General features: G+C 46.7%; 2 protein-coding genes across 9 annotated transcripts; one reads left to right on the forward strand and one right to left on the reverse strand.

Moving 5' to 3' along the window:
- Positions 1,051-16,956, reverse strand: PNP (purine nucleoside phosphorylase). 6 transcript variants are annotated; one of them, XM_021408657.1, is made up of 11 exons: positions 16,254-16,956; positions 15,837-15,876; positions 14,412-14,513; positions 12,062-12,147; positions 11,565-11,834; positions 9,582-10,252; positions 8,883-9,052; positions 7,610-7,713; positions 6,158-6,333; positions 3,622-3,812; positions 1,051-3,010 (listed from the first exon to the last, which is right to left on the reverse strand). In XM_021408657.1, the coding sequence occupies exons 7-11, from the start codon at positions 8,941-8,943 to the stop codon at positions 2,799-2,801; spliced, it is 744 nt and encodes a 247-aa protein (XP_021264332.1). In that variant the 5' UTR covers positions 8,944-9,052; positions 9,582-10,252; positions 11,565-11,834; positions 12,062-12,147; positions 14,412-14,513; positions 15,837-15,876; positions 16,254-16,956; the 3' UTR covers positions 1,051-2,798. The 6 variants fall into 6 exon arrangements, with proteins under 6 accessions (XP_021264332.1, XP_021264328.1, XP_021264330.1 ...); XM_021408653.1 differs by having other exon boundaries at positions 9,413-10,252; XM_021408655.1 differs by lacking the exon at positions 11,565-11,834 and having other exon boundaries at positions 9,413-10,252.
- On the forward strand, positions 17,046-26,287 carry CMTR2 (cap methyltransferase 2). 3 transcript variants are annotated; one of them, XM_021408651.1, is made up of 2 exons: positions 17,046-17,070; positions 19,633-26,287. In XM_021408651.1, the coding sequence occupies exon 2, from the start codon at positions 19,652-19,654 to the stop codon at positions 21,941-21,943; it is 2,292 nt and encodes a 763-aa protein (XP_021264326.1). In that variant the 5' UTR covers positions 17,046-17,070; positions 19,633-19,651; the 3' UTR covers positions 21,944-26,287. The 3 variants fall into 3 exon arrangements, with proteins under 3 accessions (XP_021264326.1, XP_021264325.1, XP_021264324.1); XM_021408650.1 differs by lacking the exon at positions 17,046-17,070 and adding an exon at positions 17,160-17,299; XM_021408649.1 differs by lacking the exon at positions 17,046-17,070 and adding an exon at positions 17,351-17,475.

Genomic DNA, 26,750 nt, shown 5'->3' on the forward strand with positions numbered 1-26,750 from the left:
TCACCTTCCCTGCCCTGTGTTAACTTCCCTGGACCAGTGGCACCTGCCCGAATCACTTTCTCTTGCTCTACATCACCTGCCCGGCGTCCGCTACCCCCGCCCCGATGCCCATCCCTACCCCATCACCGTGCCCCATGTCACCTCTCCCTTCTCGGTGACACCTGGCCCTGCCCATGTCACCCACCGTCGTCCTGATGTCTACTTCTGCCCTCTGTCTCCTACCCCCTGTCCTGTGTCACGTACCCTTGTCCTATGTCACACGCTCCTATTCAGCGTCCCCTATCCCACCCCACATCACTTACCCCTGCCCTATGTCACCTTTCTCTTCCCCGTACCACCTACCCCTGCTGTATCCCCCTGTCCTCCCATCTCTCTGCCCCTCCCTTGTGTCACTGCATCTCTCCCAGCATTGTCACCCCCTGCCCATGTCACCCGCCCTGGTCCTGTGCCACCTGCCCCCCCCAGGAGGAGAATTTCTGCTCCCTCCCTGCAGACTCTGCAGGGACAATTCCCACAGCCCAGCACGCAGCATCCCGGGGCTTCGGGCACCGCTGTCCGGCGGGAAGCGTTGCCATGGCTACGGGGGTGGAAAAAGATAATTCACATCCAGAGCTCTGGGCTGATGGATGTGATTAATTAATGATGGGAGAACGTGGGGATGCTCAGCACAGGGCAAGGATGCAGCCCTGGTGCCTGTAGGATGCAGAGGGGCGTGAGGGGCCGAGGCTTTGGGGAGTGACTTTGGGGGCTCAGGGGGATGGGCCCGCCCCTATTGCTTTTCCTTCCCTCTCCCTTCAAAGTTTTACCACCGAGAGATGCAATAGAATGTGGCCAAGAGCTACAAATCCTTGCAGCAAGGGCCTGAAGCTCGTGGGAAAAAAACAGAAAGCCCTCTGTTCAAGGGCAGATTTTTGGTAAGGAGAAACGTCTCATGGAGTTCTGATAACTTGAGGGCAAAGCACAGGTTTTCTCAGCATCTGCCCACCCTGAAGCAGATTCCTCGCTCACCCCCAGCACCAGAACAGCAAACACAAAATCCCCATTTCCAGGATTGCAGCAAGCTTTATTTCTGCCCTGGCACCCTCGTGCCTTTGGAAACCCATCAGCAGTAAAGGTGGCCAGACTGAAAGCACCCAAAAAACAGGTGGATCCTCTCATTCACGGTAAATCTCCCCCTCCCCGCAGCGTGACTTCCAGGGTTCTCCCCTCTCCCCATTTCAGGCTGGGTACTGGAGAAAACTTCTTGGAGAGAGCAGTGAGGCACCAGCACAGCTGCCCAGGGAGGTGGGGGAGTCACCGTGCCTGGGAGCGTCCACAAACCGTGGGCATGTGGCACTGAGGAACGTGGTCACCAGGCAGGTGATGGGCAGGGGTTGGAACAAGGTGATCTTTAAGGTCCCTTCCAATACCCAACCTGTCTACAGTTGGGTTAGGAAGTATTTCTATTGAATGATTTGGCAAAGGTAGAGTTAGTCATTTGGTAGATGTTGAGATCGTCCATACACACAAGGTTTCACCCTAAAAGCTGCCTTACATGAGGTCCCACCCTACAGCCGCCTTTGGAGCCCACTGCCTGCTCCTTTGGTGGGGGGGGCAATGGTGCTGGAGGAGCCCAGGCCCCCATCTCCCCAAGACCGCCCCGCACATTGCAGCCCAGCCTGATGCTGCTTAATTAATGAGGCCGGCTGAAATCCCAGCCTTAGCTACGGCCAACCACACAGCTGCTGTCCGCATGCACTCGAGAGGCTTTGTATTTACCAAGTATTAATTAGATGAACGTGAAGCACCATTTTCTAGGCAGGGGGATATTAGCCGACCTCCCTCCACCCTGTAACAAAACAAGCACAAACTGGGACGGGTTGGAGAAGGAAGAAGGGAAAGTTGGCTGCCCAGAGAGGTGGTGGTGCCCTGTCCCTGCAGACAGCCAAGGTCAGGGGACGGGGCTGTGAGCACTGATGGAGCTGTGGGTGTCCCTGCTCATTGCGGGGACTGGGACCAGATGGCCTTTAAGGTCCCTTCCAACTCAAACCATTCTATGATTCCGCTGGTGCCAACAACTGCATCACTCCCAACACAGCATCATCCCTTGGCAGCAACACGGAGGGCCCCAAATACCCATCCAGACAAACTCACTGAGCCACAGCATCCTTCTGCGCCCCGAGCCAAAGGGATGTCACAGCGGGCTGAAGCCTGCACGGAGCACTGGCATGCAATTGATTCGCTAAATTTAGGAAGGCAGATTGGAAGCTCTCCATGACGAGCTGGGCTCCTGGTTTCAGCCTGTGACACTGGAGAGCACTCGGCTCTGACAGCGGTGAGCTCGATGGAGAGCTCCAAGACAAATGGATGTAAAAAGTCACCTCGTAATTACAGTTCCTGATTCACACTCAGCTGCAGCCCGACCTTTGGGGAATAATGAATAATGCATTGCTACGGGGAATAGCCACCTTTCCCTCGTAGCCCATTGGCATGCTGGTAAACAAAGCGTGGTGGCCCCTGATGCGTCCTAGGTTCAGTTTCTTCATGGAAAGCAGAGGACTTTCCTCAGCCAACAAGGGAGCTGGCTACTAAAAAGGGGATCATTGTAGCAAGATTCAAAGCAAACCTCAGCACCCAACTAGCTAAAGTTCAGAGACAAAACTCAACCACCTCCTCCCAGCTGGGACGTCAGAGTGGGACCATCCCATCCAGCAAGATAAACCAACCATCTATTCCAAACTGGAACTGTCTCACCAAGGGCTCTCCCTTGGCATGTCCTAGCATTCATGCACTGTGATTTCGACACTAAATAGTTGAGGTCAGGGGGAAGCTGGGCCAAGCTTGCTGATGAGGTGCATGACCAGCTTCTGCAGGGCTTTGGCCTGGCTGGCTGAGACGCGCAGCACATCCTCGTGGCTGGCCTTCTCCTGGCTGCCATAGCTCATCACCGCCGTGTTGGTGATGAGGGACAGCCCGAGGACACACAGGCCACAGTGGCGGGCCACGATCACCTCTGGCACGGTGCTCATGCCTGGGGAGGAGAGGAGCAGGATAGTGGAGACGGTCTGGATTCACAGCAAAACGGCTTCCTGAAAAGAGGCTGTGCCAGGAGAGGTTCAGGTTGGATATTAGGAACAATTACTGCTCTGAAAGAGTGGTAAGACACCAACAGCTGCCCCGGGAGGTGGGGGAGTCACCGTCCCTGGAGATGTCCCAGAGCCGTGGGGATGTGGCACTGAGGGATGTGGGGCAGTGGGCACGGTGGGGGTGGGCTGGGGTTGGTCTTTGGGATCAGAGCAGTACTGTAGTTGCCATTCCTAAACAGCCAGAACTCTTGTGGAGGTCTGCTTTGTAGGGAAGGGCACAGCAAAAAGAGTGACAGAATGTTAAAGATCATGGAAAAGCACAATTATTTCTGGTTGGGTCCCACTGAAGTGGAGCCACCTGAGCATAGGATATGTGCGATTTGGGAAATAAGTGGAATATTGTGCTCAGCTCCTCATTCTAGACAGCCATAAGCACACAGGTGGGTTCTGCAGATCCATCCTAGAAGACCAAAAATGTCAGCCTTGTGCAGGAGGAGTTGTTTAACCCACTGCTAAGCACCCAGTTGACCCCACAAGCCTGACTCATGCAGCTCACCCACAGCGTCTGCTCCCAGGGCCTGCAGCACGCGGCACTCGGCGATGGTCTCGAAGCAGGGACCCGCCATCATGCAGTACACCCCATCTCGGGTGAAGCCCAGGAAGCCCAGCTCCTGCGCACTCTCCATTGCCAGGCTGAGCAGATCTTGATCATAGGCATCAGACATGCAGGGGAACCTGACGCCGAACCTGCAAGGCACAGAAGGGCACAGCCATGGAGCTGCTGCCTCCATCAGAGCCCCACAACGCTCAGCCTTTGGAGAAAGGGGGACTGGTAAGGATGCCAGGCTCATCAGCGCATGCTTCCGTCATCGTGGCATTTCTGCTAGATTGAATCCCTTGGAACCCTCCGCATGCAGAGTTAACACCTGTCTGAAGGTTTAGCTTCTGTGTTTGGTGTTATTGGACGCGTTGTGCTTCAAGGCTGGGTCTCTTGCTTGCTTTGGATCTTAAGACATCGACCCAGTCCTGCTCTCGACTGAGCAAATCCTGCTATCGGCTCAAGGACAGCAGAAGGAGACTGCCCAGCTCAGTTCAGCATGCTGGGCCGGCTCCCTCATTCAGGCTATTAAAGCTCCTGGATGGCTTTTGTGTTCCTCCCATCGAATGTTCAGGGCAGCAGCAGCTTATTTTATGTTCATAAGCACTAAAATATTACAAACAACTTTCCAGTCTGGTCTAAGGGAATGAGTATTCATCAGCATGAAAATCGCTTCTTTCCTGAAGGATGCCCAGCAATGCACTGAGTCCAGTCTCTAATTTATTAAATCAAATCTGCAGATTCTTGCCTATATTCCTTTTCCACATCACTTCATTGCCTCCAGATTTTCCTAGCTATGCTGAGATAAATCCTTCCTGGTGGCTGAGCAGGACTGGCTTTTAGAAAAGAGTTTGCTCAGCTGAAGCTCGTATGAATCAGCTTGCAAAGTCTTGTCGGACCTTCTGCCCATTTTGGTGCCTTCGTCAGCACTACAGAACTCCCCAGGCACTGCAGTCTGCACTGAGAAGCTGCTTCTGGGAGGCAATGACAGCCACACTGCCTTGAATTCTGCCCAGATGAAGTTATTGTTTGGCTGTTTTTTTTTCCCTCCTATTCCCGAGTGTTTCTGCAGGTCCAGAGATTTTCAAGCACTCCTCCACGTAGCTTCTTTGCTTTTGGTCATCCTTTCCTCCCACCCACACCAACACCTATGAAGATTTGAAAACTAACATCAACTAGAAACAAGGCAGACCACCGTGCTCTCTGCCAGAACTTTCTTTTTGGAAGGATCCCAGGTGCCTGCCTGCAAACATGTCCCTTTCATCAAGGTGAAGGCCCCAACCTAATGACACATTCCACTCCCTTGTTAACTAACCTCACTCACTGCTCATAAGCTATTACCACCTTCACCACCTCCATTCCATCCTCTGGCTGTAGACATCTGCCTTTCACCCAGCTTCTCTCCAGCCTGCTTGGTTAGGAAATCCTTCTTGTTGCCGCTATCTCCTTTTCATCACAATCCACCCTCCTTCTTTCCTGCCCTGGACCTTCCCTTCTCATTTTAGACTTCACTGACACCTCATGCTCCTTTCTGTGCTCAGCCCAAGTCTTCCGTGGACATGTCCAGCAAAAACCCTGGCCTGGGACCATTATAGCACTCCTAGAATCATAAAGGTTGGAAAAGACCTCTCAGATCCCTAAGCCCAAGCCCACCCCCACTGTGCCCACTGCCCACATCCCTCAGTGCCACATCTCCACTGCTCTTGAACACCTCCAGGGACAGTGATTCCCCCACCCCCCTGGGCAGCTGTGCCAGTGCCTCACTGCTCTTTCTGAGAAGAAATAGCTCCCAATGTCCAACCTGAAACCAATCTGAAATCCAACCAATCTGAATTCAACCCTACTTGGCAGCCAAGTAGGCACAAGTAGGGGATCTGGCACATCCACTCTGGTGCTATGACTCTGCTAGCGCCGGTTGCCTTCCACCATACAGTGCTTTGGGAGGGATTTAGGATCATAGATGACTGGGATGAGAGATAACAGCTTTATGTTGTGCCAAGAGAGGTTGCCATTTTAATGAGCTGGTTGCTTCCCTTGGGGCAGCTGGGTACAGCCTCCACCTCTCAGTACTTAGAGTTGAGGAACTTTCTAGGGACGAGGAAAGATGTAATTAGCTACAGGACGGCTTAGATGTCAGTGTGAAGGAGATGAACAAGGACAGGAGCTGTGTTGGAGTCTGCAGACAACCCATCATGGAGAGAGTGGTGAGGTGCTGGCACTGAGAAGTGTGGGTGCCCCATCCCTGGAGGTGCTGAAGGCTGGGTTGGATGGGGCCCTGTGTAGCCTAATCTAGTGCCTTTAAGTGGTTGGCAACCCTACCTGTGGCAGGAGATCGGATCTGGATGGATGATATTTAAGGTCCCATCCAACCCAAGCCATTCTATGATTCTACGGAGCAGCTTTAGGGCGGTGACATTAAAAAAGTGGTTGTCTGATGGAGGTTTAATTATCATTTTTTTGTGTTGCCCACTGCAGGAAGGGGATGCCTCCTTACCTCTCATCGTTTGGTCCACGCAGCGGGTTCTGACCTCCCACACCAAACATGCCAATGTGATCTCTAATGAGCATGATGTCCCCCACCTGGAAGTGCGGGTTCAGTCCCCCGGCAGCATTAGTGACAATCAAGATCTCCACCCCCAGGAGAAAGAAGACCCTGATGGGAAAGGTGACCTGCAGGAACCAAAGAGATACGTCCAATGAGTGCCACAAGTCTCAGCTCAGGTGTTTGGTGTTCTAGACACACGGTCTTGGCATAGGTGGGATGAGCTGGTAAATTGAGAAGATGCAAGAACGGAAAGAAAGATGAGAACGCAGTGGGCCAGCAGAGCAGACAAAGCTGAAAGAGGCATTGTGTAGCTGGTCAATTGTCCCTGTTCAATTAAACATAACAGCAGCAGGAAAAGACACGATGACTGTGAGACCAAGAGCATCGGGAGCGCATGAAGGATGGGGAGACAGTGCAGAGGTCTTGGAGCAGCCTGCAGTGGCCTTCCTGGGGAGAGAGGGAGCTTGGAGGCAGCTCACGCTATGCAGAGCGGGGCCTCTGGGAGACTGCAAGCAGACGAGCCAACCTTTTCCCCCTAATTTTAAATTTCTCCCTAATTTAAATAATTTTAATGTTTTTTAACATATTAAAAAACTAATTTTGAAATGAATCCCATTAAAATTCAAGCCCACATTTATTATGGTTGCGGTAAGGTTAAGTAAATGCAGCACAAATAGAATATGCAGATAATTCTTTTCCTCTCTGCCAAGGTCTTGCAGAGATCAAACCACTGTGTTGATTGGAGAGCCTACTTATGCACACGGACCCAGTGTTTAATTGACACACGAGCTTCTTACAGCAACGATGCAATCTGCAGAAGCATAGAGATGCTTTCTTAATTTCAGTTCATTCACATTAGTTTGCTTCAGCAACCTTGTCTGAAGTTAAGGAATTGCTGGGAATGGAAAAAAAAAAATTAAAAATTTCAATTTTGAGGAGTCAGGGAGGAACTAGGAGGGTAGATGGTCCTCCTAAAATGTTGAGGAATGTCAGCACTTGAACTTTCACATATGTGAACTAGGAGAGTACATCAACTTATTCCAGCCAATGGAAAAAAAAAAAACACAAAACCCTAAACCATACAAAAGCAAAAGAAGATTAAAATAGATTGTTTCTATCACTCATAGTTTTGTGGTTGCTGATTCAAACCATGATTAAAATGACTGAGTTAAACCATGAAAATAATCTGCCTTGTACAATGTATGATTGTGCCCTAAGAGCATGGCAGAGCTATCCACAACTGACTGCCTCTCCCTTTGGATTTTATTTCGTTCTGGGGGGAGAAAGTCATTTGTAAGCTCATTGCCAGAGCTATCCTCCCACAGCAAGGTACCAAAGCACGCATTGCTTTCATCTCTTGGTAAAGATCTCTTTGGTGTGTGAATGATGTTCAGAACTCACCGTGCTGATGGAGTATCCCTCGTAGAAGTGGAAGCGTCCCTGCATGCAGACGCATGGCCGTCCGCTCAGCTCCCCGAACACCAGCCTGCCCGCGTGCCCTGACACTGGAAGGAACAACAGCATCATCTGGGGCTCATTCATTTTAGGGGGATTTCTCAGCTGGGTACACATCACACCTGAAATTTGGATTTCTGCTCAGTGTCAGGTGGACCAAAAACACAGCGTCCCTCTTTGGATGCTGAAGGGTCATGAGCTATTAAGAACAAGCAGCCAGAGATGAATTTGCACTGACAGCCTGCAGGGGAACAGCAGTTCAGGATGTTACCATTTATTGAGTTTCCTTCTGCCTAAGAAGGCTTTTCTTTTGTTTATAGAATCTTAGAAGCATCTAGGTTGGAAAAGGCCTTCAAGTCCAACATCCATCAGTGTGACGTACTGAGCCCCAACACCAAACTGCATCCCTTGGTGCTACAACCACACCTCAGGGATGGGGACCACTGCCCTCAGCAGCCCATTCCAATGCTCTCTCCATGAACAAATTCTCCTTGATGTCCTAAACCTCTCCTGGTACAACTTCCGGGAATTCATGATAATTCAAGCTTATTGAGACACGGAGGCCCTGGAGCGTGTCCAGAGAAGGGAATGGAGCTGTCAGGGGTCTGAGCACAGCGCTGTGAGAACAGCTGAGGGAATGGGATGGGTCAGTCTGGAAAAGAGGAGCTCAGGGGAGAGCTCATGGCTCTGCAGCCCCTGAGAGGAGGTTGTGGCAGGGGCATTCAGCCTCTGCTCCCAGGTGACAGCAATAGGGCAAGAGGTGGTGGTCTCACACTGAGGTTCAGGTTCAGTACTGGGAACAATTTCTTCTCTCAAAGAGCAGAGAGGCAATGGCACAGCTGCCCAGGGAGGTGGGAGGGTCACCGTGCCTGGAGGTGTCCAAGAACTGTGTAGATATGGCACTGAGGGATGTGATCAGTGGGCATGGTGGGGGTGGGCTGGGGATCTGAGAGGTCTTTCCAACCTTTATGATTCTACAATCAATTCAAACTCCCCGTTGGTAACAGCATCGTTGTTAGGTTACAACTACATGGATAGCACAGCGCGTGGTGTGGGACTAGGCCCCATGGATGCCACTGACATTAGGGTCGAGACGCAGCCCTGTGAACGCACACTTTGCCTCTGAAGGACCCTGTGCCCAAAGCCAAGAGACGTGGTGGATGCTGGTTGGAGTTACCCACATCTCTGTTGCTGCTGATAGATGGGCTGCTGTGCTAACCTGTGCTCCGTGGGAAGTGAGGGATATCCTCATAGGGAAAGATCGTCTTGTGCTCCAGCATTTCTGCCAGGTCTCCCAGCCCGGATCCGCAGATGATGGCAATCTTTGGGCACTGAGCAGCATGGGCACGCAACCAGTCCGCTGTTTCCTTGTACACCTCGTAGCTGTTTCTGCAGGAGGAAAAGAGGTCGGTGAACCCACAACCCCATCCGAAGAATAAACCTCAAGAGATAACAGTCCTGAAAAGGTGCAGAGAAAAAAAGATTTATTAAGACTAAAACGGTAGGAACTTCACTGCTATTACAGAAGATGTTTCTCTATAGCAATCATTTTTAATCTCATTTTACCCCTGGCCACAGGCAAGTTATTTGAATCCTCCCTGCCAGACTTATTTTATAGTGGAAACTGGCTAATGATACCAATATCACCCAGATGTCACAAGGCATAACAGTTCATGCTTCTGATGCGCTCTAGTCTCTCCCCAGTTAGTGAAGGAATGGAAAAGCACAGTTAGCCTGAAAAATTGCAACCTGCGTGCATACGTGAGGACGTCCAGCCTGGGTTGGGGACGTACAAAGGAGAAAGGTGCAGGGGCAAGCAGCATCGACAGAGATGGAGAACCCAGCTTCATAAGTGCTGAGTGCCATCAACTCCCAGGGCTTCCATCCAGAACCAGGAACACCTTGCAGACATCCACACCTTGTGGTTTCAGTAAGGATGCCTTGTTCTTCCTCTCCTCCCTCATGCACTGGGTTATATTCACAGTCTAGTCCTCAGCAAGAGGTTTAATAACACGCCTATACGAAAATGGAAATTAAACCCATGAATTTAGTTCATTTTTTTCCTGTTTTAAAAGGGGTATGCTCTGTTACTTTGCCAAAAATAGATCTTATCCAATGCCGGCGTTACTTTGCCTGCTTTGAACTTGTCTTTTCAGAAGAGAGACAACTTCAATATTTAGGTCTGACAGTTCAGTATTCTTCAAACACATTAATCAGTTTTGAAACTCAATCAATAGAAGAAGAATCCCATAATCCTTCTTCCAATAGGACAACAAAGGTACTTTCTGAAAGTCAATATCAAGGTTGATTGGAGAGTCTCTTCAAACGCAAGGTTCTTGATAGCTCTTTGGTCATTGCCACCGATGAGTGGCACTGGTGGCCGTACATGGGGGGACGACTTGAGGCTGGAGTGAACCAACATGGCCACGGGCAGCAGGCTCTACAAATGAGGTCTGCCTGGCAAGAGGTAACAGGATCAGAAACAGCCCATTGTGTTACAAACTTGTGATCCTAAGGGAAGAAATAGCTTCCACAGTCCTGAATTAAAGTGCAGAGTCATCCAGCTGAACCACGTTTCAAAGGAGAAGTCTGGAAACAAGACAGACTTTATTTACCATAACATGTTGAATTCTCCAAGTGCACCATGAACTTTTGAAATAAGCAGGTTTGAAAATGATGTTACTAAAGCCCATGCTTGACTGACAATATTATTATCCCTTGCCCAGCAACAGCTGTCCCAGGCAAAAATTAAGAGTACTTTGCATATACCAAAGCTAAAATCCCCAAACATTCTTCTGTTGGATAACCGTAACACTTATTAAGCAAAACTGCTGAATAATTGAAACCCTTATTTAGAGGGAACAAAGAGAACTTAGAAACAATACCCGAACAGATGATGTACCTGTGGCAGGCATAAGAAAAATAATGAGGTCACTAGCATCTGCTTTTTCACTTCACCACTGGTCCCTTATCTCTTTCATTTTGCATTTTAAAAAAAAAAGGGTGTACATACTCTTGAATGATAACATTAAAAACTGGACTTTATTCCTAAAGCTCCAGAAATCTGGGGATGGAATGAATCCAATTCATTGACAGCTGAAGACAATGGGATTGACTGAACTGCAGAGTTTCAGAGGGACTATTTTTTCTTCCTTTCCAAGCAGAATGTTAGAACACGTCCTATCCAAATGTGCTGGAGATGCAGAGCACCACAATGCCCAAATTCATTTACCATGCCCACCTGCAAGCTTCTCCTGGGTCCCCATCAGCATGACCCAGCAAATGTAGCCTGTACCTTGCATGTGCATGTGGTCTGTGCAAGCTCCTTGACAGCCTGAATTAGCACAGAGCACCAAGCTCCCTATAGCTATTCCTTCTCGCACAATGCCTGCCTAATAATAGTGCTTGGTAGCATCGCTTTGGATTAAATCACAGGATCAGCTGAAAGCACAATCCCCTTCACTGTGAGGACTGTCATCTGCCGGAGGAACGCATCTGCTGCAGAGCACAGGACTGCCATTGATGACATCTTTTATGGCATGAAAAAAAGTCCTCATCCTACTTCTGGCTTGGTTGAAAGCAAATCCGCATAAAACGCAGACATCTCACAACAAATAGATGGATTATACTTCAGAGAGGGTCACACGTATGTGCAACGTATGCCCATCTCTGGGCCCACAGCCTCTCCGAGGTCAGCTGCTCGCTGCCGTATTTCATAATAGCAGCACCTGACGTGGGCAGATGGCCAGACCCCTCTTCAGTAATAAGACATTTACTCCTGAGCAGCCTCTGCCTGACATTTATTGAGTACCCAGTGAGAAGAAGAAGAAAACACGGCGCTGCATTTCTCCATTCCCTTCCATCTCTGATGGAGGTGTATCCCCTATTGCAAGCACCTTACCTGTCCTCTTCTGCATAGGCCATCCTCCTCCTGCTCAGCCCGAGAAGGGCACGGCTGCTGAAAGTGGAGCTGCAGCTTTTTTGGCCAGCCCAGCAGCAGAACCCAAGAGCAGGTAGGTGTCCACAGAGCTACCGCCAGCCCTCTGCCGTCCCTAATCCCCAGAGAGGAGGGGCACGTCAGGACAGCAGCTTTTCTGATCTCACTCCACGACAGGCCAGCTCCAGAGCTCAGCGGAAAGCCCCTCACATGCTTTTATCATGCAGATGGAGCCTATGGAAAGTTCACGTGTGACTTTTCAGCAACCTCTCAGAGCAGCTGACAGCAAATCTGCATCAACATGCACGGGCTTGCGTCAACCTGCAGAGTCTGCAGGTCAACCCGTGCCACCCAGCACTGCAACAATGAGATGTTTCCATCTCTCACGTTATCTTCCCATTCATTCATGCTTGTCCTGCTAGCTCCCTCCCGTTCTCCATTCATTTAATTGCTACACTCACCTCAAAAGGAAATATCACCTCGAGTCACAGAAACACAGCAATGTAGGGGCTGGAAGGGATCATCGAGTCCAACCCCCGTTCTAAACCTGTACGAATGATTACATTAATGGAGACACGGGAAACAAAACAGAGCCCCACCACACTCCTTTGCAATTTCCAAAGATGCACCCAGGACAGCCAAGTGCCAAGAAAATTTAAGACATTGGTGATAGGTAAAGAAGAGATGGTACATCCAGAAAGGCCACGTGGGACTGAAGTTCATAAATATACCAAGGTGGGAAAAAAAGCATTGATCAGAGCTTGTAAACTCTGAGGCAAATCAGCCTGACACAAAGAAATGTAGAAAACTGAGCTAGACAAGTTTCATATTTCACAGTATTTCATAGCACTTCTATAAACTTTTGCCTGTTGGCCTTGAAGACCACCCATCAAATGCAGCACTTTCCCAGTAAAGATCCTACTAAAGATAGCTTCTCCCCACACAAAACCCAGCAGGCTGAGAGCAGAGATGGCTTTAGGCAGCACTGCACCAAACCCTGTGCCCAAAGAGGCCCCGAACCATTCACGATGTGGAAAGGTGAGCTCATGTGCCCGGGTCACTGTCACCTGCCTGACGTCCTGGGGCCACCTCTCTCTGCCCTTCATGCCCTCTGGAACCCACGCTCCTCTCACTGGCACTCAGCACATCCCTGAAAGCCATTATCTCCTCCTACTAAACTAACGAGTGGAGCAAAGCTGGGCTCTTAGTACTCATTTTCCATACAGTTCTTCAGTATCAGAGTTCTGATGCCCCCCAGATATGTTCCCTTGTTTAGCCTTAATCTGATTACATTCATTAATCTGATCTTTTTGCAAAGCAGACAAGAGATCAGACAGCCTGAGAGCTCATCCTAATTTGTTCTTGCCTAGGACAGTCTCCTCCCTAGTTCATATTACATGGAAAACAGGATTACTAAAGGGGACCATTTTATTTCTCTTTCTGCAGCACCTGTTATTTAACAAAAATTACCAAGGTTCATGTTATGATGGTGCATGGAGTGGACAACTACAAGATAAAGGCTCACCCTAACAGAAAAAATTAATTTCATCATTGAGGGCATCCCTGCCAATAACACTCCAGAGAGAAAAAAACTAATTAAACTCCTGCTCCTATACAAATACCCCAAAGAATATCCATCTAAAGTTAGTGAATAGCTTGCATAATTCCTAAGAAAGAATATTCAAAGTCTTTCATTCTGAATCTTAGCCCTCTGTCACTCTGTGTGTGTCTACAGAAAATTGTATCTACAATCCAGATCTGATTGACTTGGGTGCCATTCAAGTCTCATTTCTGCAAGCCGAACTTCCACAGCTCCAGGATGCAGATACAATCACCTGAAATAACTTCCTAACAACGCTCTGCCTTCCTGCAGCAATTTCTATCTAAAGAAGTGTTGTGAAGTGTTTTTGCAAGTGTTTCATCAAAACATTTAATTAATGCTTTCGGGTACGTCTCCCACTTCCCCGTGCTATCGCAGCATCGCATTATCTCACAGTCTTCTCACGTGTGCCGCACATCGCGCTTCTGGGAAAGAGCAGAGCTGCACTGGCTGCAATCTTAGCTCAAGAATTAGTCAGTGTACTCCAAGAACTAACCAGGATTTTCACAGTAATTTGTCAGCTTACTGCTTAGGAAATTCATTTGTTTGTACACTTGGCTATCCCAGACAGCCAGAAGGAAGGTAAGCACAAACAAATTATTTATCAGAAAAGATATTCCCCTCGAGATGGCTTTAATCACTTGGAAGATTCAAAACAGTGCATGTGCTCCTATGATATAGCTATAGGAAGGAGACTACAGTGACTGATTATGGGAAAGGGGTGGCCAGGGGAACAGAATACCAGGAGCTAACAGAGCTCGTCACAGTCAGCTGAGCAAAATGCAAACTGAGCAATGCCCTGATGGCAGTCTGAAAATGTTGCCATGGAGGCAGGGGAGAGAAACTTCAGACAGGCACAAGAGCACAGGGGAGATGTGCGTGCAACTGAGATAGGCATTAGGAAAAAAGCTTCTAGCTACCCAAAGCATGGGGCTCTGAGCAGCCCCACTGCAAGGGCAGTGGAAGTAGAGAAAGAATCATTAAGGTCGGAAAGGACCACCAAGATCATCTAGTCCAACTGTCAACCCATCCCACTATGCACACTAAGCCATGCCCCTCAGGTAGGTTTGTGTAAAGGGTTGCACAAGGTGCACAAGTAGTGATTCAGACACATCATTCATAAACCACGCTAGCTCTAAAAAGTCACCTCCTCTTCTTCTTGGAATTAATAAGATTTAGAGCTTGTCCAAATCTGTGACTAAAATTCTCACCTTGGCATCACAGCCAGCTGTTGGCTCCGGGCATGCTTCTCTATGGTATGAAAATGACTTCTCCAAGGGTAAAATATGAACACTTCCCCATGCCAGGGCCACCTAGAGCCAACATTAATTCCAATCAGTGATCAGGTTCTCTCTCAATAGCCAATCACAACTTCACACAGCAGAGCTCCAGGCCAGACCTTCCACCAGGCTCCTGCACATTCCCACTGCCCGGAGCTCCTCTTTGGGGGAAACACCACTTCTTGGAGGTGAGTGGGTGAACACGCTTTCGTGACCACAATCCACTGGGATGTATTTATGCTGTCCCAACAGGATCAATGCTTTCTTACTATCGAATTGAGTAGTCTGTAGGGTTTCCTTTTAATTTCCATTTCAGTGATTTTTGTGTAAAGAAGGCTGAAAACTATAGATCATTTTACTCATCATCAACATTAGATTTTGCTTACTGAAATCTCACAGTTTACCTTCATTATTACAGCAGGCTGACCACAACTCCTTTAACAAAGGAAACAAAATGCAAACCTGCCTGACTTCAGACTGCAAATCAGAAGAAGGGCACTTACAGACCTGCCATCAAAGTCATGAGAAAGGACTATGTTAAGGACAACCAGCCTTCCCACCTGGCCTGCACATGATTCCAGGTGGATCAGCACCACAAGCCACTCGCATCCCATCTGGGTGGCTGCCCCCTCCCAGCAAGGACTCTAGTCTCACCCAGGAGAGGGTCAAGGCTAACACAAGTGTGAAAGTCACAGCTGACGGCATCCAAAGCCCCCACGGTGGCTGTACTTCTGCAAAACAAATAAAAGCCATTGTTTGCCAACCTTCAAGAAAGCCATACTGCCTCCTCAACTGGTGAGCACCTTGCATCCTCACATACAAAGTGACAGCAAAACACACAGTAAGCCTCACTCCACAAATACATACTTTGGGGTCTGACCCGGTAGCTCTGCAGAAGTGGGGCTGATCCAGAATGTAAGTACTACATTCCCAGCTGGGACTTCTGAGAAAAGACAGCTTTGAGTAGTAAGAGTAAGATAGAAGTACCTACTTGAACTTCTTCCTTAACTTAAAGAGATCTAATAGGACGCATCAGAAAACTTAAGTTTGAGTTCACAGTGAAACTGAGTTCATAGTGAGTTGTGTAACTCACAACAGAGTTAACAGTTTAGTTACAGAGCTAGAAAAAGCAACACATTCTTCTTATTCATTCTATTCACTTGTACTGCTTTTAGCTAGGATTGTGACAACACTGTAAGCTCAGTCCTTTCCTGTATTTTGGGAAACTCCCCCCTCAGTCCAACAGGTTCTAGTACAGAGGTGTTAGAAGCTCCAGTAAAACCTAACAGAACAGGGCAGAAGAGGTAGAAGTTCCCTTCCCACACCACTTCCCCTCATGCACAGAATTGTACTCACTCTCTTTTTTCAGTATCGCCAGAACACTTACATTTCAACACTGGGTGGAAAAAAAAAAAAAACCAAACAATTTAAGCAGCTAAAGTAACATCAACTCAAAAAACAAGTGATATAAATAGCTTACTATACACAAAACCACTGCAACTCTAATATAAAGGAATAGTAAAAGGAAAGGAATTGAAATATTACATTACTACCACACTCACATCAGAGGAAAGTAAAAGTAAAAACATTCTATCTTTAGTTTTTAATTATAAGCACTAGGAAAAAAAGAAAAAAACAACGCACTTAAAACCATAGCATGCCTGTTACAGACTCAATAGCTCTAAGCTCCCCCAAATTAAGGGAAGCAGAAAATTTTTTGCAATACCATTACAGCATTCTCTACACAGCAAAACTTAAAGAAGTACAACAGACCCCAAAGCCCCCCAACATTACTCCTCCCCTACTACTGTTCTGCTTTAACCTGCTTCTGCTTTCTCCCTTGTTAAGTACCCAGATACATTGGAGAGTGATTTTCAGCCAATCACAGGGAGAAGAGGCACTGCATCTGTGCACATAAACCTTCCATCCACAGCTGATGCTCCTTATTACATAACCCCCACCCCCCAAAATGATACAAAATAGCATATTTTTATTATGTGGCATTTACCAAGTTGGTGCTATCTTTATGCGTTAATTCTGTCTTAAGAATGAATTCATTTGTTTCTAGGGGCTTAAGAGTATGAAAATTTAAGCTGTGTATTTGCGTTTACAAGTTGTATATACATTTTTTAATGCATACACTTACTGCTCTATTTTTCAGCAGTGTTCCTTCACTTTGGAAAGCAAATAGCTCCAAAGGGAAGAGGGAGGTTATAAATTTCATTGTGACTTTTAACTTGTAATTTCTCTGATTCCAATGTTTATAATATCTCATTTCTCACAGAGCAAGAGAAAGGATTAACCCATATATTACAGCTATATCCCTAACAAAAAATGTGGGTTTGTTTGTTTGTTTGTTTGTTTTGTTTTTGGCTAGTTACTTTGCTCCTAGCAAAACTTTCTGTGGTTATACAAACTTTAGAATGCCTTGTACTCATAGCACTGCCTTTTTGTGCTAAAGCACATTCTGGATTAGGGGTGGATCCCACTTTATCAATAAGAAACACATGAAAGTGCAGCAAACTTAACAGTAAAGTGAGTTTTTGCTAACTCATGCTAGTGCCATCGGCTGTTTGTTCCCACACTAACTGTAAGTGTTGCATTCCCTAACCTCTGTTTAGCAAAGCTCCCTACTATTTAAAACGCTGGGAGCACGCTGCACTGAGCGCTCAGCACTTGTGCTGTGTAACTTTGATAAACGTTTATCACTTCCTCTTATAACGAAATATCCTTCGGGGCTGTGTTACAGCTGGGAGGTGTCTCTTCCCCTAAAGAAACCAGCCAGACGGGAGTGGGGCTTTCTGACCGAAAGCCTGCAGGTGCTGTCCCTGTTCGCCGTGCCGGGCTCTCCCCCCCCTCCCAATCCCCGCTGAGGACAAGGTAGAGACAGGAGCGGCTCGGCTGGGCTGCGGGGCTGGGCGCTGGAGTGAGAGGGGCGGTGCGGTGCTCGTAGCCCGCCCCGCTGCCGGGCCTGCCTTCCCGCTGCGCTGCCGGGGTAAGAGCGGGGCCTGCGCTAGGCCGCGCGGAAGCCGCGGCCTCGCGTAGTGGCTTGCCCGCGCGGGGGTGCTACCTCGGCGGGGGGCGCCTCTGTGAGAGGCCGAGGATGGGCAGGATGCGACTAGGCCGCGCAGTGCGGGGGGAGGCGGGCCGTGTGCGGGCGGGGAGGGGAGAGCTGGCGCTCAGTGTTGGGGTGTAGCTGCTTGGGAAAGGGAGGGCTCCCAGACGAGGGGCAGCTGGATGCTGTCGGTGGAATGGGTGGCTTAGTGTCTTCCTTAGCCCTGCCCTGAGTGAGGACTGTGAGCAGGGAGAGCGTTGAGCTCTGTAGTAGGCTAGAGCCAAGGCCAGGCCAGCTCAGGTAGTGGTGACTGGCTTCATGGGTCCTTGCCAAGCTTGAGGAGGGATTTGGTGATGTGAGCCTTAATTAAAAGACTGTGACAAGATTTGTGGTGAAAATGAGGTTTAACTAGTTTAGGGCACAGTGCTTGCCCATACTGAGGTCTGTGAAGCCTTCAAACTAGAAGGGGTGAGATTTAAACTGGATATAAGGAAAAAGCTTTTTACAATAAAGATAGTGAAGCTCTGGCACAGGCTGCCCAGAGGGGTGGTGATGCCCTGTCTGTGCGGACACCCAATGTCAGGCTGTATGGGGCTCTGAGCACCTTGTGGAGCATTGGGTGCCCCTGTTCATCGCAGGGAGTGGGACCAGACGGCCTTTAAGAGTGACTTCCAACTCAAATGATTCTGTGATTCATTTTATGTTTTCTACCCAGCATGCCTTGAGATAAAGGGTGCTGCTGAAGATAAAACAAGTCTTCATGAGCAAAAGTGAAACTAGATGTGTTTTATGCTTCTCGAAAGACAGCCATGGTGGGGAAACGAGTGGAAATATCACCTCGACACTTCACCATGTGTTGCCCGTAGCAAGCTGATCATTGCAATGTACAGCTGGGTTGGCCTGAGGTGGTTGCTTGGGTGGAGGGAGTTTTAGCCATTCTTCTTTCTGTTTGCCTCCTAAATTTCTCAGCCCTTTTGATTTTAATCTAGTATTTTTTCTCAGCAAACTGTTTTGTGACTCTCTACCACAATATTTTGTTGTATTTTGCTTCTGAGGTAATGAAATGGATTTGAGGATGGTTAAAATCATATGCTTAGGGATTACCTGTCTTCTGTATTAATGCTGATTAAATAATGTTGCTTAAATGAGAAATCTTAGTTTTTGAGTAGACTGATTGGCTGATTTCTTGTTTATGTTCCTAAATTCTCCTTTGCCTGCTTTGTGGTATGTGCTGGAGAAGATGGCAGAAGACTTGCTAGCAAGTGTGCTCATGGTGCCTCGATCCATTTGGAGCACAACTTTGCACTGCTTTCTTCAACATCGAGCACAAGTTAGCGCTGACCACAGATGCAAGAAAATCTTTTCTTGCTACAGATTTATCACTGTTTTTCCAGTAGGGAATGCAAGGTGTAAGAACTTGCAGGGCCCTGATCAAAATGATGCGAGATTGTAACACAGAAAATGTGTTTTGGTTGTGGGTGCAGCTACAGGGCTGTTCTCAGGGAGTGCCTGTGAGGAGCTCTGCAAACATCACATTTGTTTTGGTGGAGGAGGAATGCATATTAGCTGTGGTTGGTTGAGAGAAAATGGAAGGAACAGCAGTTCTCCCTGTCTAAGGGTAGCTGCTGTTGTTTGTGTCCCCCAACTCTACATATTTTGAGCATACTTTGAGCACTTGAATAAATATTGGTGTAATTGGATGAAAAGATTTGTGGCCCATCTGGTTAATTTGTATAGCTCCTGGCATGTTCTATTTTGAGCCAGAGGTGTAAACGCTTAAATATAAATACCTGTGTAGTGAGTAGAATATTCAGTGAAGAGTCAAAGTAGCAGCCAGCCCTTCTTCACTTCGTGTGTAAACAGCATAAAGGGTAATGGAACTGAAGACCCTTTTCATTTACAAATGGCCTTATTCAGGATAGTCCTTGTCTGTTTTATTTTTCTCATTGATACGTGGTTCTGTGAAGCATTTTCCTTTTTCATTCCAGAATACGGAAGTCAAGCAAGAGTATCCTTTTTTTTTAAACAAAAACCAAAAACCTTTGTCTATTTATATTTGCTCATGATTGGAATTGTTTCTCTCCTTCTGTCTCTCAGGTTGTCAGTCAGTCCAAGAATGAGCACATGTAAGAAGCCTTATGTTGACCAGACTACAAATCTTGAGAAGTTTGACCCTGAAATACTGTCTGAAATTGAGAAGCTCTTTGCAAAGAAGTTTTCTTACACTAAGCCACTTAATAATGAATGGCAGCTCCCAGACCCCAGCGATGCCTTCACGTGTGACCACAAGGAATTCAACTCACTTCTTGATCTGAAGAACTCGATGAATGAAGTGAAGAATCAGCTTAGTGATAAGAATCTTATTGAATGGCATCAGCACACTTCGTTTACCAATAAAGCAGGAAAAATAATTCCTCACGTGAAGAAATCTGTGAATGCTGAGCTGTGCACCCAGGCCTGGTGCAAGTTTCATGAGATCCTGTGCAGTTTTCCTCTTCTCCCCACAGAAGCTCTTCAAGAGGGACAACTGAATTCTGTTCACCTCTGTGAAGCACCGGGAGCTTTTATAGCCAGCCTCAATCACTACTTGAAATCTCACCAAATCCACTGCGACTGGAATTGGGTGGCTAATACTCTAAACCCATATCATGAAGCAAATGATACCCTTATGATGATCATGGACGACCGTCTTATAGCAAATACGCTGCCTTGGTGGCACTTTGGCCCAGACAATACTGGCGATGTGATGTCATTGAAGCATCTGACAGGACTTCAGAACTTTGTAAGTAATATGACCACAGTTCACTTAGTAACTGCTGATGGCAGTTTTGATTGCCAGGGGAATCCAGGTGAACAGGAAGCTCTCGTCTCACCCCTCCATTACTGTGAAACAGTCACTGCTTTAATGATCCTGGGTGCTGGAGGATCCTTTGTTTTGAAGATGTTTACCCTATTTGAGCACTGTTCTACCAATCTTCTCTTTTTGCTGAACTGTTGTTTTGAGGAGGTCCATGTCTTTAAGCCAGCCACTAGCAAAGCTGGAAACTCAGAGGCCTATGTAATTTGTCTTCGTTACATGGGCAGAGAAAGCATTCATCTGCTGCTTTCTAAGATGATGCAGAACTTTGGGACAGAAATGGTCAACAAAGCTCTTTTCCCCCAGCATGTGATCCCAGAATCTTTTCTTAAAATACATGAAGAATGTTGCATGTTCTTCCACAAGCACCAGGTAGAGACTATCTGTGAGAACATCCATCTCTTTGAGCACATGGAGGAAGCGGAGCAGACGAAGCTGAACAAGTTAAGAGATTGTGCAGTAGAGTTCTTCATGCGAAGATTTTGTATGAAACCCATTGCTAGAAATAACTGGCTTGTCAAGAAATCTCAGACTGGTTGCAGCATGAATGCAAAATGGTTTGGGCAAAGGAACAAATATTTTAGTACGTACAATGAAAGAAAGAGGCTGGAAACCCTTACGTGGAATGATAAAGTGGCAAAGGGCTATTTAAATCACGTGGCTGAAGAACATAGTTTAAATAATGCTGGTAAAATGTGCATTTTGGAAGGACTGTCTTCTAACCTTAAGTGTAACTTGTGGTACATTTTGGAAGGAAAGAGGCTACCAGCGGTAAAATGTTCTCCATTTTGCGATGGCCAAGTCTTGGAAAATCTTAACGAAGCTATGAATGAACTGGTGGGGAGGCCAAAAAACAGCCAGCTGCTGCAGCTTTGTCACTCTTGTGAGATACTTCCTGGGGACCAGATACTGGCAGAAGTGTCTGATCTTTCCCGGACTTATCAGGAGGTCCTGAATGGAAGATGTAGGGACAAATTCAAGTGCCTTGTGGTGGACTTCCCATCCCTTTATGATACTGGAAGCCAGCTCAGTATGGAAATAAAGTGCCTAGACTCAGCCACGCTACTGACTTTTAGCTTCTCTTTGCTTTATGATGGAGAACCAAAATACCAACAGCAGCTTTTGGAGTGTGTTCTGCATTCCCTGAATCAGCTTACAATGGGAGATGCATTGGTTCTGCCAATTCTTTCTTGTTTTACACGGTTCACAGCTGGCCTGGTGTTTGTACTGCATTGCTGTTTCAGATGCATCACGTTTTCTTGTCCGACGTCCTGCGAGCCCCTAAAGACCTGCGCTGTTTTGCTGTGTGTTGGTTACCAGGGCATCCCAAGTCCAGTTATTAAGTACCTGCAACGTCTGCGTAAACTAATGAGCTCTTTGCTAGACTCAGACTCTCCCAAGCAAGTTTTGCAGTTTGTGCCGATGGAGAGTCTCCTCCAGGGCAAGCTGCTGGAGTTCTTGTGGGATCTGAACACGGCCATTGCAAAGAGACAGCTCCACTTGCTTGTACAAGCTAAGCATCAGCAAATGACTGGCAATATTTCACTATAAAATAACCCTAGCATTGAGCAAGTTGCTGCTATGCCTTGTTTCTCAGGCAGGTAGAAGTTAAAAATGTTGATGTGAAGGAAATGTCAATGCCATGTGTAAGTTTTACAGTCACAGCATTGGGAGGATGTTTTGAGCTACCAACCCCTCTTGTGGTGTACTGGCCTGTAGAAACCCCTGGCTTAATCTCAGGTGTGGGGCAGTTGGGGCAGTGATTGAAGTGGACAAACTGTTTCTTCTGTCACAATTATCTGTTCCAATTTCCTAGTGTACCACCTAGATCAGTGCTGTGGCCTTTGTGATGAGAGGTGGTCTGGTGCCTTACCCATTTTTTTCTGACAAGACTGTGGTGGGCTCTGTTTTATGACATTATCCCTCTTCTGCTGAGCTAAACGTGGGAGTTCTGACACCGCTGCCTTCTCTTACAGGGTTTGTGGAAGCCAAAAGTTGATGCTGGGGCCAGAATGCCCAGCAGTACGCAAGCCTGGTATATGGCGTGAGGGATGAGCATCTTGAGAACAGGCAAGAGGCTTGCAGGGGCTGGGTTGAAAACAACTGCCTTTAAGCAGTAGCAGAGGTGTCCAGGGAAAGATTCTCTTTAACTTCAAATGTGAATGCCAGGACCATGCTTTATGGCATAGGACAGCTGATTGCATGGCTTCATCTCCCTGCCCCATCAATGGCTGGAGTGTTTTAACTTTATTTTTTATGGACACCTCCTTAACGTGATTTGAGACTCCTTGATGAAAGTACTATGGAGGAGCTGCAGATGTGTTTTTTTTGTTTTTTAGACTAAAAGCCTGGTCACATAGAGCTCTGTGTTCCAAGAAATGCTTGGAGGAGCGCTAAGCTGGAGAAATGTGATACTCTCTTTGGGTTAAGATTTCATTTGGTTCTCCTTAGAGATAAAAATGATGAAATTGCTGACTGGCTGCTCCTTTAAGGGAGTCAAATTTTATTTTTCATATTGCTCCTTTGAGGGCTGAATTTTGAAGCCTAACTCGTATATTAACATTTAGTTTTAAGTTTGTAGTTTACATGGGAAAACTTGCTCGGAGGGAGAAATGATGTTTGGAGGGAGAAATGATTTACTGCTGATATGTGCAGGATCTCCTAGAAAAAAGTCGGAAACGTGGAGCTAGAAGGAAAATAGTCTCCTGATTAATTACCAGTCACCTTCTGGAAGCACTTCTAATTATGTAATATAGGAGCTTGAAGGATAATTGATTACTGGTAAGGATTAAAAGCGCTACTGAAAAACTGTTTTGTCTGGAGGTGCTGCACATTTAATAAGCTTTTTTGCCACGTTGATTGGGGCAGAATTTCATGCATTTAACAGTTCATTTTTTATTTAAGGATTTGATAGGTGAATGAGTTGGTGGCTCAGGTCTGACTGATTCATAGCATTTTCTAAAAGTCATGTTTTTTACAGCTGCATGTAAGTAGGAACAGAGAAGCCTTGCTAACAAAAGCTTCAGGGGTTGGTCATTGTCCCCTTTCATTTATTTAAATGAGCTTGCTCTGTTGTGAGCTGAGTCATGCTTCCTCCCTCGGACCAGGATTCGGGATTTCTTTATTGAAAGAAATACTGAGAATGAGAGAGAGAAATATTGTAGAAGAATGAATGACAAGATGGGATGAAAGACCACCTGTAACAGGTGTCCTTTATCTCAGTCAAAGTGGGATAAAGGTATTGTCCACCAAAGACACCTCTGTGTCTCTGCTGCTGTTTTGGAGGTGATTTATGCATCTGAAACTTGCACTGAGCACATGAAGCGTATGAAAAGGCTTCTCCTAAAGCAGGGGCAAACGAGATTTCGAGTGCATGGGTGTTCTTGCATTGTGATATTGTGCTGTGGAGGCGCGGGTGGCAGAAACGTCCCAACCAGCAGATGAATAATGTGAGGTTTTTCTCCTAACGTCAGTCGGATATTTTTGAATTCTTATTGTAAAGTAAAATCCTGAGGTGACCACCGCTCAGGTTGTGTTTTTCAAACTTTAATTTTCAAGCTTTCCTTGGTCTCTTTGGCACATCTGGCAAACTATGCAGACTTCTTGGAGACTTCTCCAATCCCATCTTTCCTCATAGTGTTCTGCTTCCCTTTCTTCCTTAGTTTTTAAAAGCATTTTGAATAGCCACAGAACTGTATGAGAAGCCAAATCCCTAAAACATAAGAAATCCAATGTCATGTGCAGCCTGGTGCCCCATTTGCTCAGGACCTTTTCTGCTGGCAGCTGTAGGAGGTGATGGGAGAAATCCTTTGGCAGCAGCTGGTCCTTCTATTAAGGAAAAAATGTGGTCTGGGAACTCTTCTTTTGTTGTTGTTGTCTCGATGGCAGCAGTTTCAAAGTTAGGAACGACGCTTGTCTTTTTAATTGCGAGAGTCTCGCATTGTCCTGGCTGTCTCTAGACCAAAAATTTCTTTGAGAAGTGACACTTAATTTCACTTGTGACTTTTGGAATATGTAAGAATGCATGGGAAGAATGCATTAACCTTTGCGGAGAGGGGCTGATGGCTCCCGCGTTGGTTGGTGCTGTCAGTCCCCTTGGCCGATTGGGTTTTAGGTGATGGTTGATGAAATGTCTCAGTATCCTGGTTGTCTTAATGCTGGCCTTTTTTTTTTTTCTTTGACCTGTTTGAAGATGAATTGGATATTGGCTCTCATTTGTAGGAGCCTCAACTTTCACGTGGGGAAGATGGTGGAGGGAAAAACAGATTGGTAGGGAGATTCAATATCATAGAACATAGATTCAATCAAGGTGCGTGAAAACTTGAAGCAAATTTAGTTTTGCAGCTCTGCTACTGCACGTTTCCAATGGAGGACCAATGTCTACCTGCAGTGATCAGCTACGAGCTCCACTGTTTTGTTCTGAATGTCTGGATCTTCTGTTCTAAGCTAGCATAGTGGTTGCGTGTAGGTTGAATGAATTAGATACCTCACCAAACGAAGATGTTGCTTTTCCTTTTTAGTTGAGTTGCATTGAGACTTGCCAGTTATTTTCACTGATCTTATGTGGATTTATTTGGATGTGCACAGATTGCGTGTGTTTTTGCCACTAGCTTTCCAATTTAATTTCTGCAAAACATAATGAGATTTATAGTATGAAATCCGGTAGCTTATTAAAATGGTACTAATTGGTGTCTATTCATCTTAATTTAAGCTGATCTATCAAATTACTGGTGGTAAAAGTAGAATATTTAGCAGAATTGCAGTTTATTAAAAGCACAACTTGGGATTTAACAAGAAGGGCTTCGTGTTGCTTATGTAGAAAGTGGGAGAAGAAAAGAAGAAACCCCACACCTTGATTTCAGATCACTGTAACTGGATGCTTTGGGATGCAATGAACGAAGGTTGACCAGCAAGCTGAAGCCTCAGAGCCTTACCACCTCCTGTTACTGTTCTTAAAACCCATCTTTTGATGTCTGTTTAATTTACAGATGGTTTTCAGCATGTTAATGGTGAAGCGGAGGGAATCCTACGTTAATCTGTCTTACTGTTTTGGTGGTGTGAAATGCTTTTATTTATCAGCGCTCATCCCCGTTTCTCAGCTTGAAACAAGAGCTTCCATCTCAGCTGCAGCCTTTGAATATCTCTCTCTTATATTTTAGTGCTTTGGAGGCAGGGAGATGAAAATTTCCTCCCAGAAGTCTGGTAATGGTTTCTCCATCTCGTTCTTGAAACCGTTTTCGTGAATGCCATCCTGATATCCTCAGCTCCAGTTGTTTGCATTGCGTTCACCTGACAAAGATCAAGCGGGGCTGTTTATGCCAGCGACGCGTTCAGCCTGTGGCTGCTCATTTCTTACTCTTCAGGGAATAATTTGGATTGCCTCCTGTACGACTTGTGGGGGTCCAGAGCTGAATGTAAGCCTGAACAATGGAATTTGCTGAAGGAATTAGCTGGTGGCTGTAGGGACTTAAACAAGCAGAACCTTTATGAGACATATAAATGCAGGGCATTTTCCCACCAGCAAGGAGAGGCCTTTCCTTGCTAAAAATTCTTCTCTAAAGAAGCTCTGAGGTGTCAGCACCTGTGCAAATAGTTTACCAGCTGCGTGCTGCCGTTCTTGTATGCACATGGTATGTTTGTGCTTGCATGCATCGAACCCCCCAGGATGGTCCAGTGAGGAAGATTTTTCTTTTGCAACTCATCAATGTGTGCTTTTGTTTTGAAGGATGTGTATGTCAATATTTTTTGGGGTGTACATTAAGGGATGTTGGTTTACGTGGCTGTTGCGTATTTCCATTTGGTCTGTGAATGTGTGTTTAGAAGACCTTTTCTAAATGGAAGGGAAACAAAATGTATGCAGAGAAAAATAAACTGTGTTCTATTTTAGCTTTGAAATGTCGCTGTTCATTTCTCTACCTGAACATGGAAGAAGACAGCGGCAAAGTGCAGGAGGGAGAACCTACCATCGTGGGCCCATCAATGAAAGAGACAGGGTGGCCTGCTGAGCGTGGAGCGTCTGCTGCTCACTTTCTGCAGCTCTTTCTCTTTGCAATTTACTGTTTCAAAGAGATGTCAGTGACAGAAGTGGTGCGAGCGGTGCGTAGGCACTCCTGGGCCTTGTTATCCATCTTGGCAGACACGTGCTGTGCATGGAGCTTGCTCGCATGGCAAGGGCTGTCCCAAGGATTTTCAGTTCCTCCTGGCTGTCACAGCCCCTCTGGTAGGAAAGCACGCTACAGTTTTGTCTGCAAAGTCTCTTATTAATCCTTATCCAAATGCTTGCCTTCACTGAACAGTATTATTAAACGAAGAAAAGCTGTGTGCCTTATTTCTCCGCTGTACTGACAGGGGTTCCAAC

The sequence above is a fragment of the Numida meleagris genome, chromosome 10 (assembly GCF_002078875.1).
Source record: "Numida meleagris isolate 19003 breed g44 Domestic line chromosome 10, NumMel1.0, whole genome shotgun sequence".
NCBI lineage: Eukaryota > Metazoa > Chordata > Aves > Galliformes > Numididae > Numida > Numida meleagris.

Bases quoted from the DNA above. Each gene is read 5' to 3' on its own strand.
- PNP (XM_021408655.1), bottom strand. From the start codon at position 9,513: ATGAAGCTGGGTTCTCCATCTCTGTCGATGCTGCTTGCCCCTGCACCT. The intron at 6,334-7,609 runs GTGAGTTCTGAA...TGGTTCCTGCAG, and splicing joins AGGGATACTCCATCAGCACG to GTCACCTTTCCCATCAGGGT. The intron at 3,813-6,157 runs GTAAGGAGGCAT...TGTGCCTTGCAG, and splicing joins CGTGGACCAAACGATGAGAG to GTTCGGCGTCAGGTTCCCCT.
- CMTR2 (XM_021408651.1), top strand. From the start codon at position 19,652: ATGAGCACATGTAAGAAGCCTTATGTTGACCAGACTACAAATCTTGAG.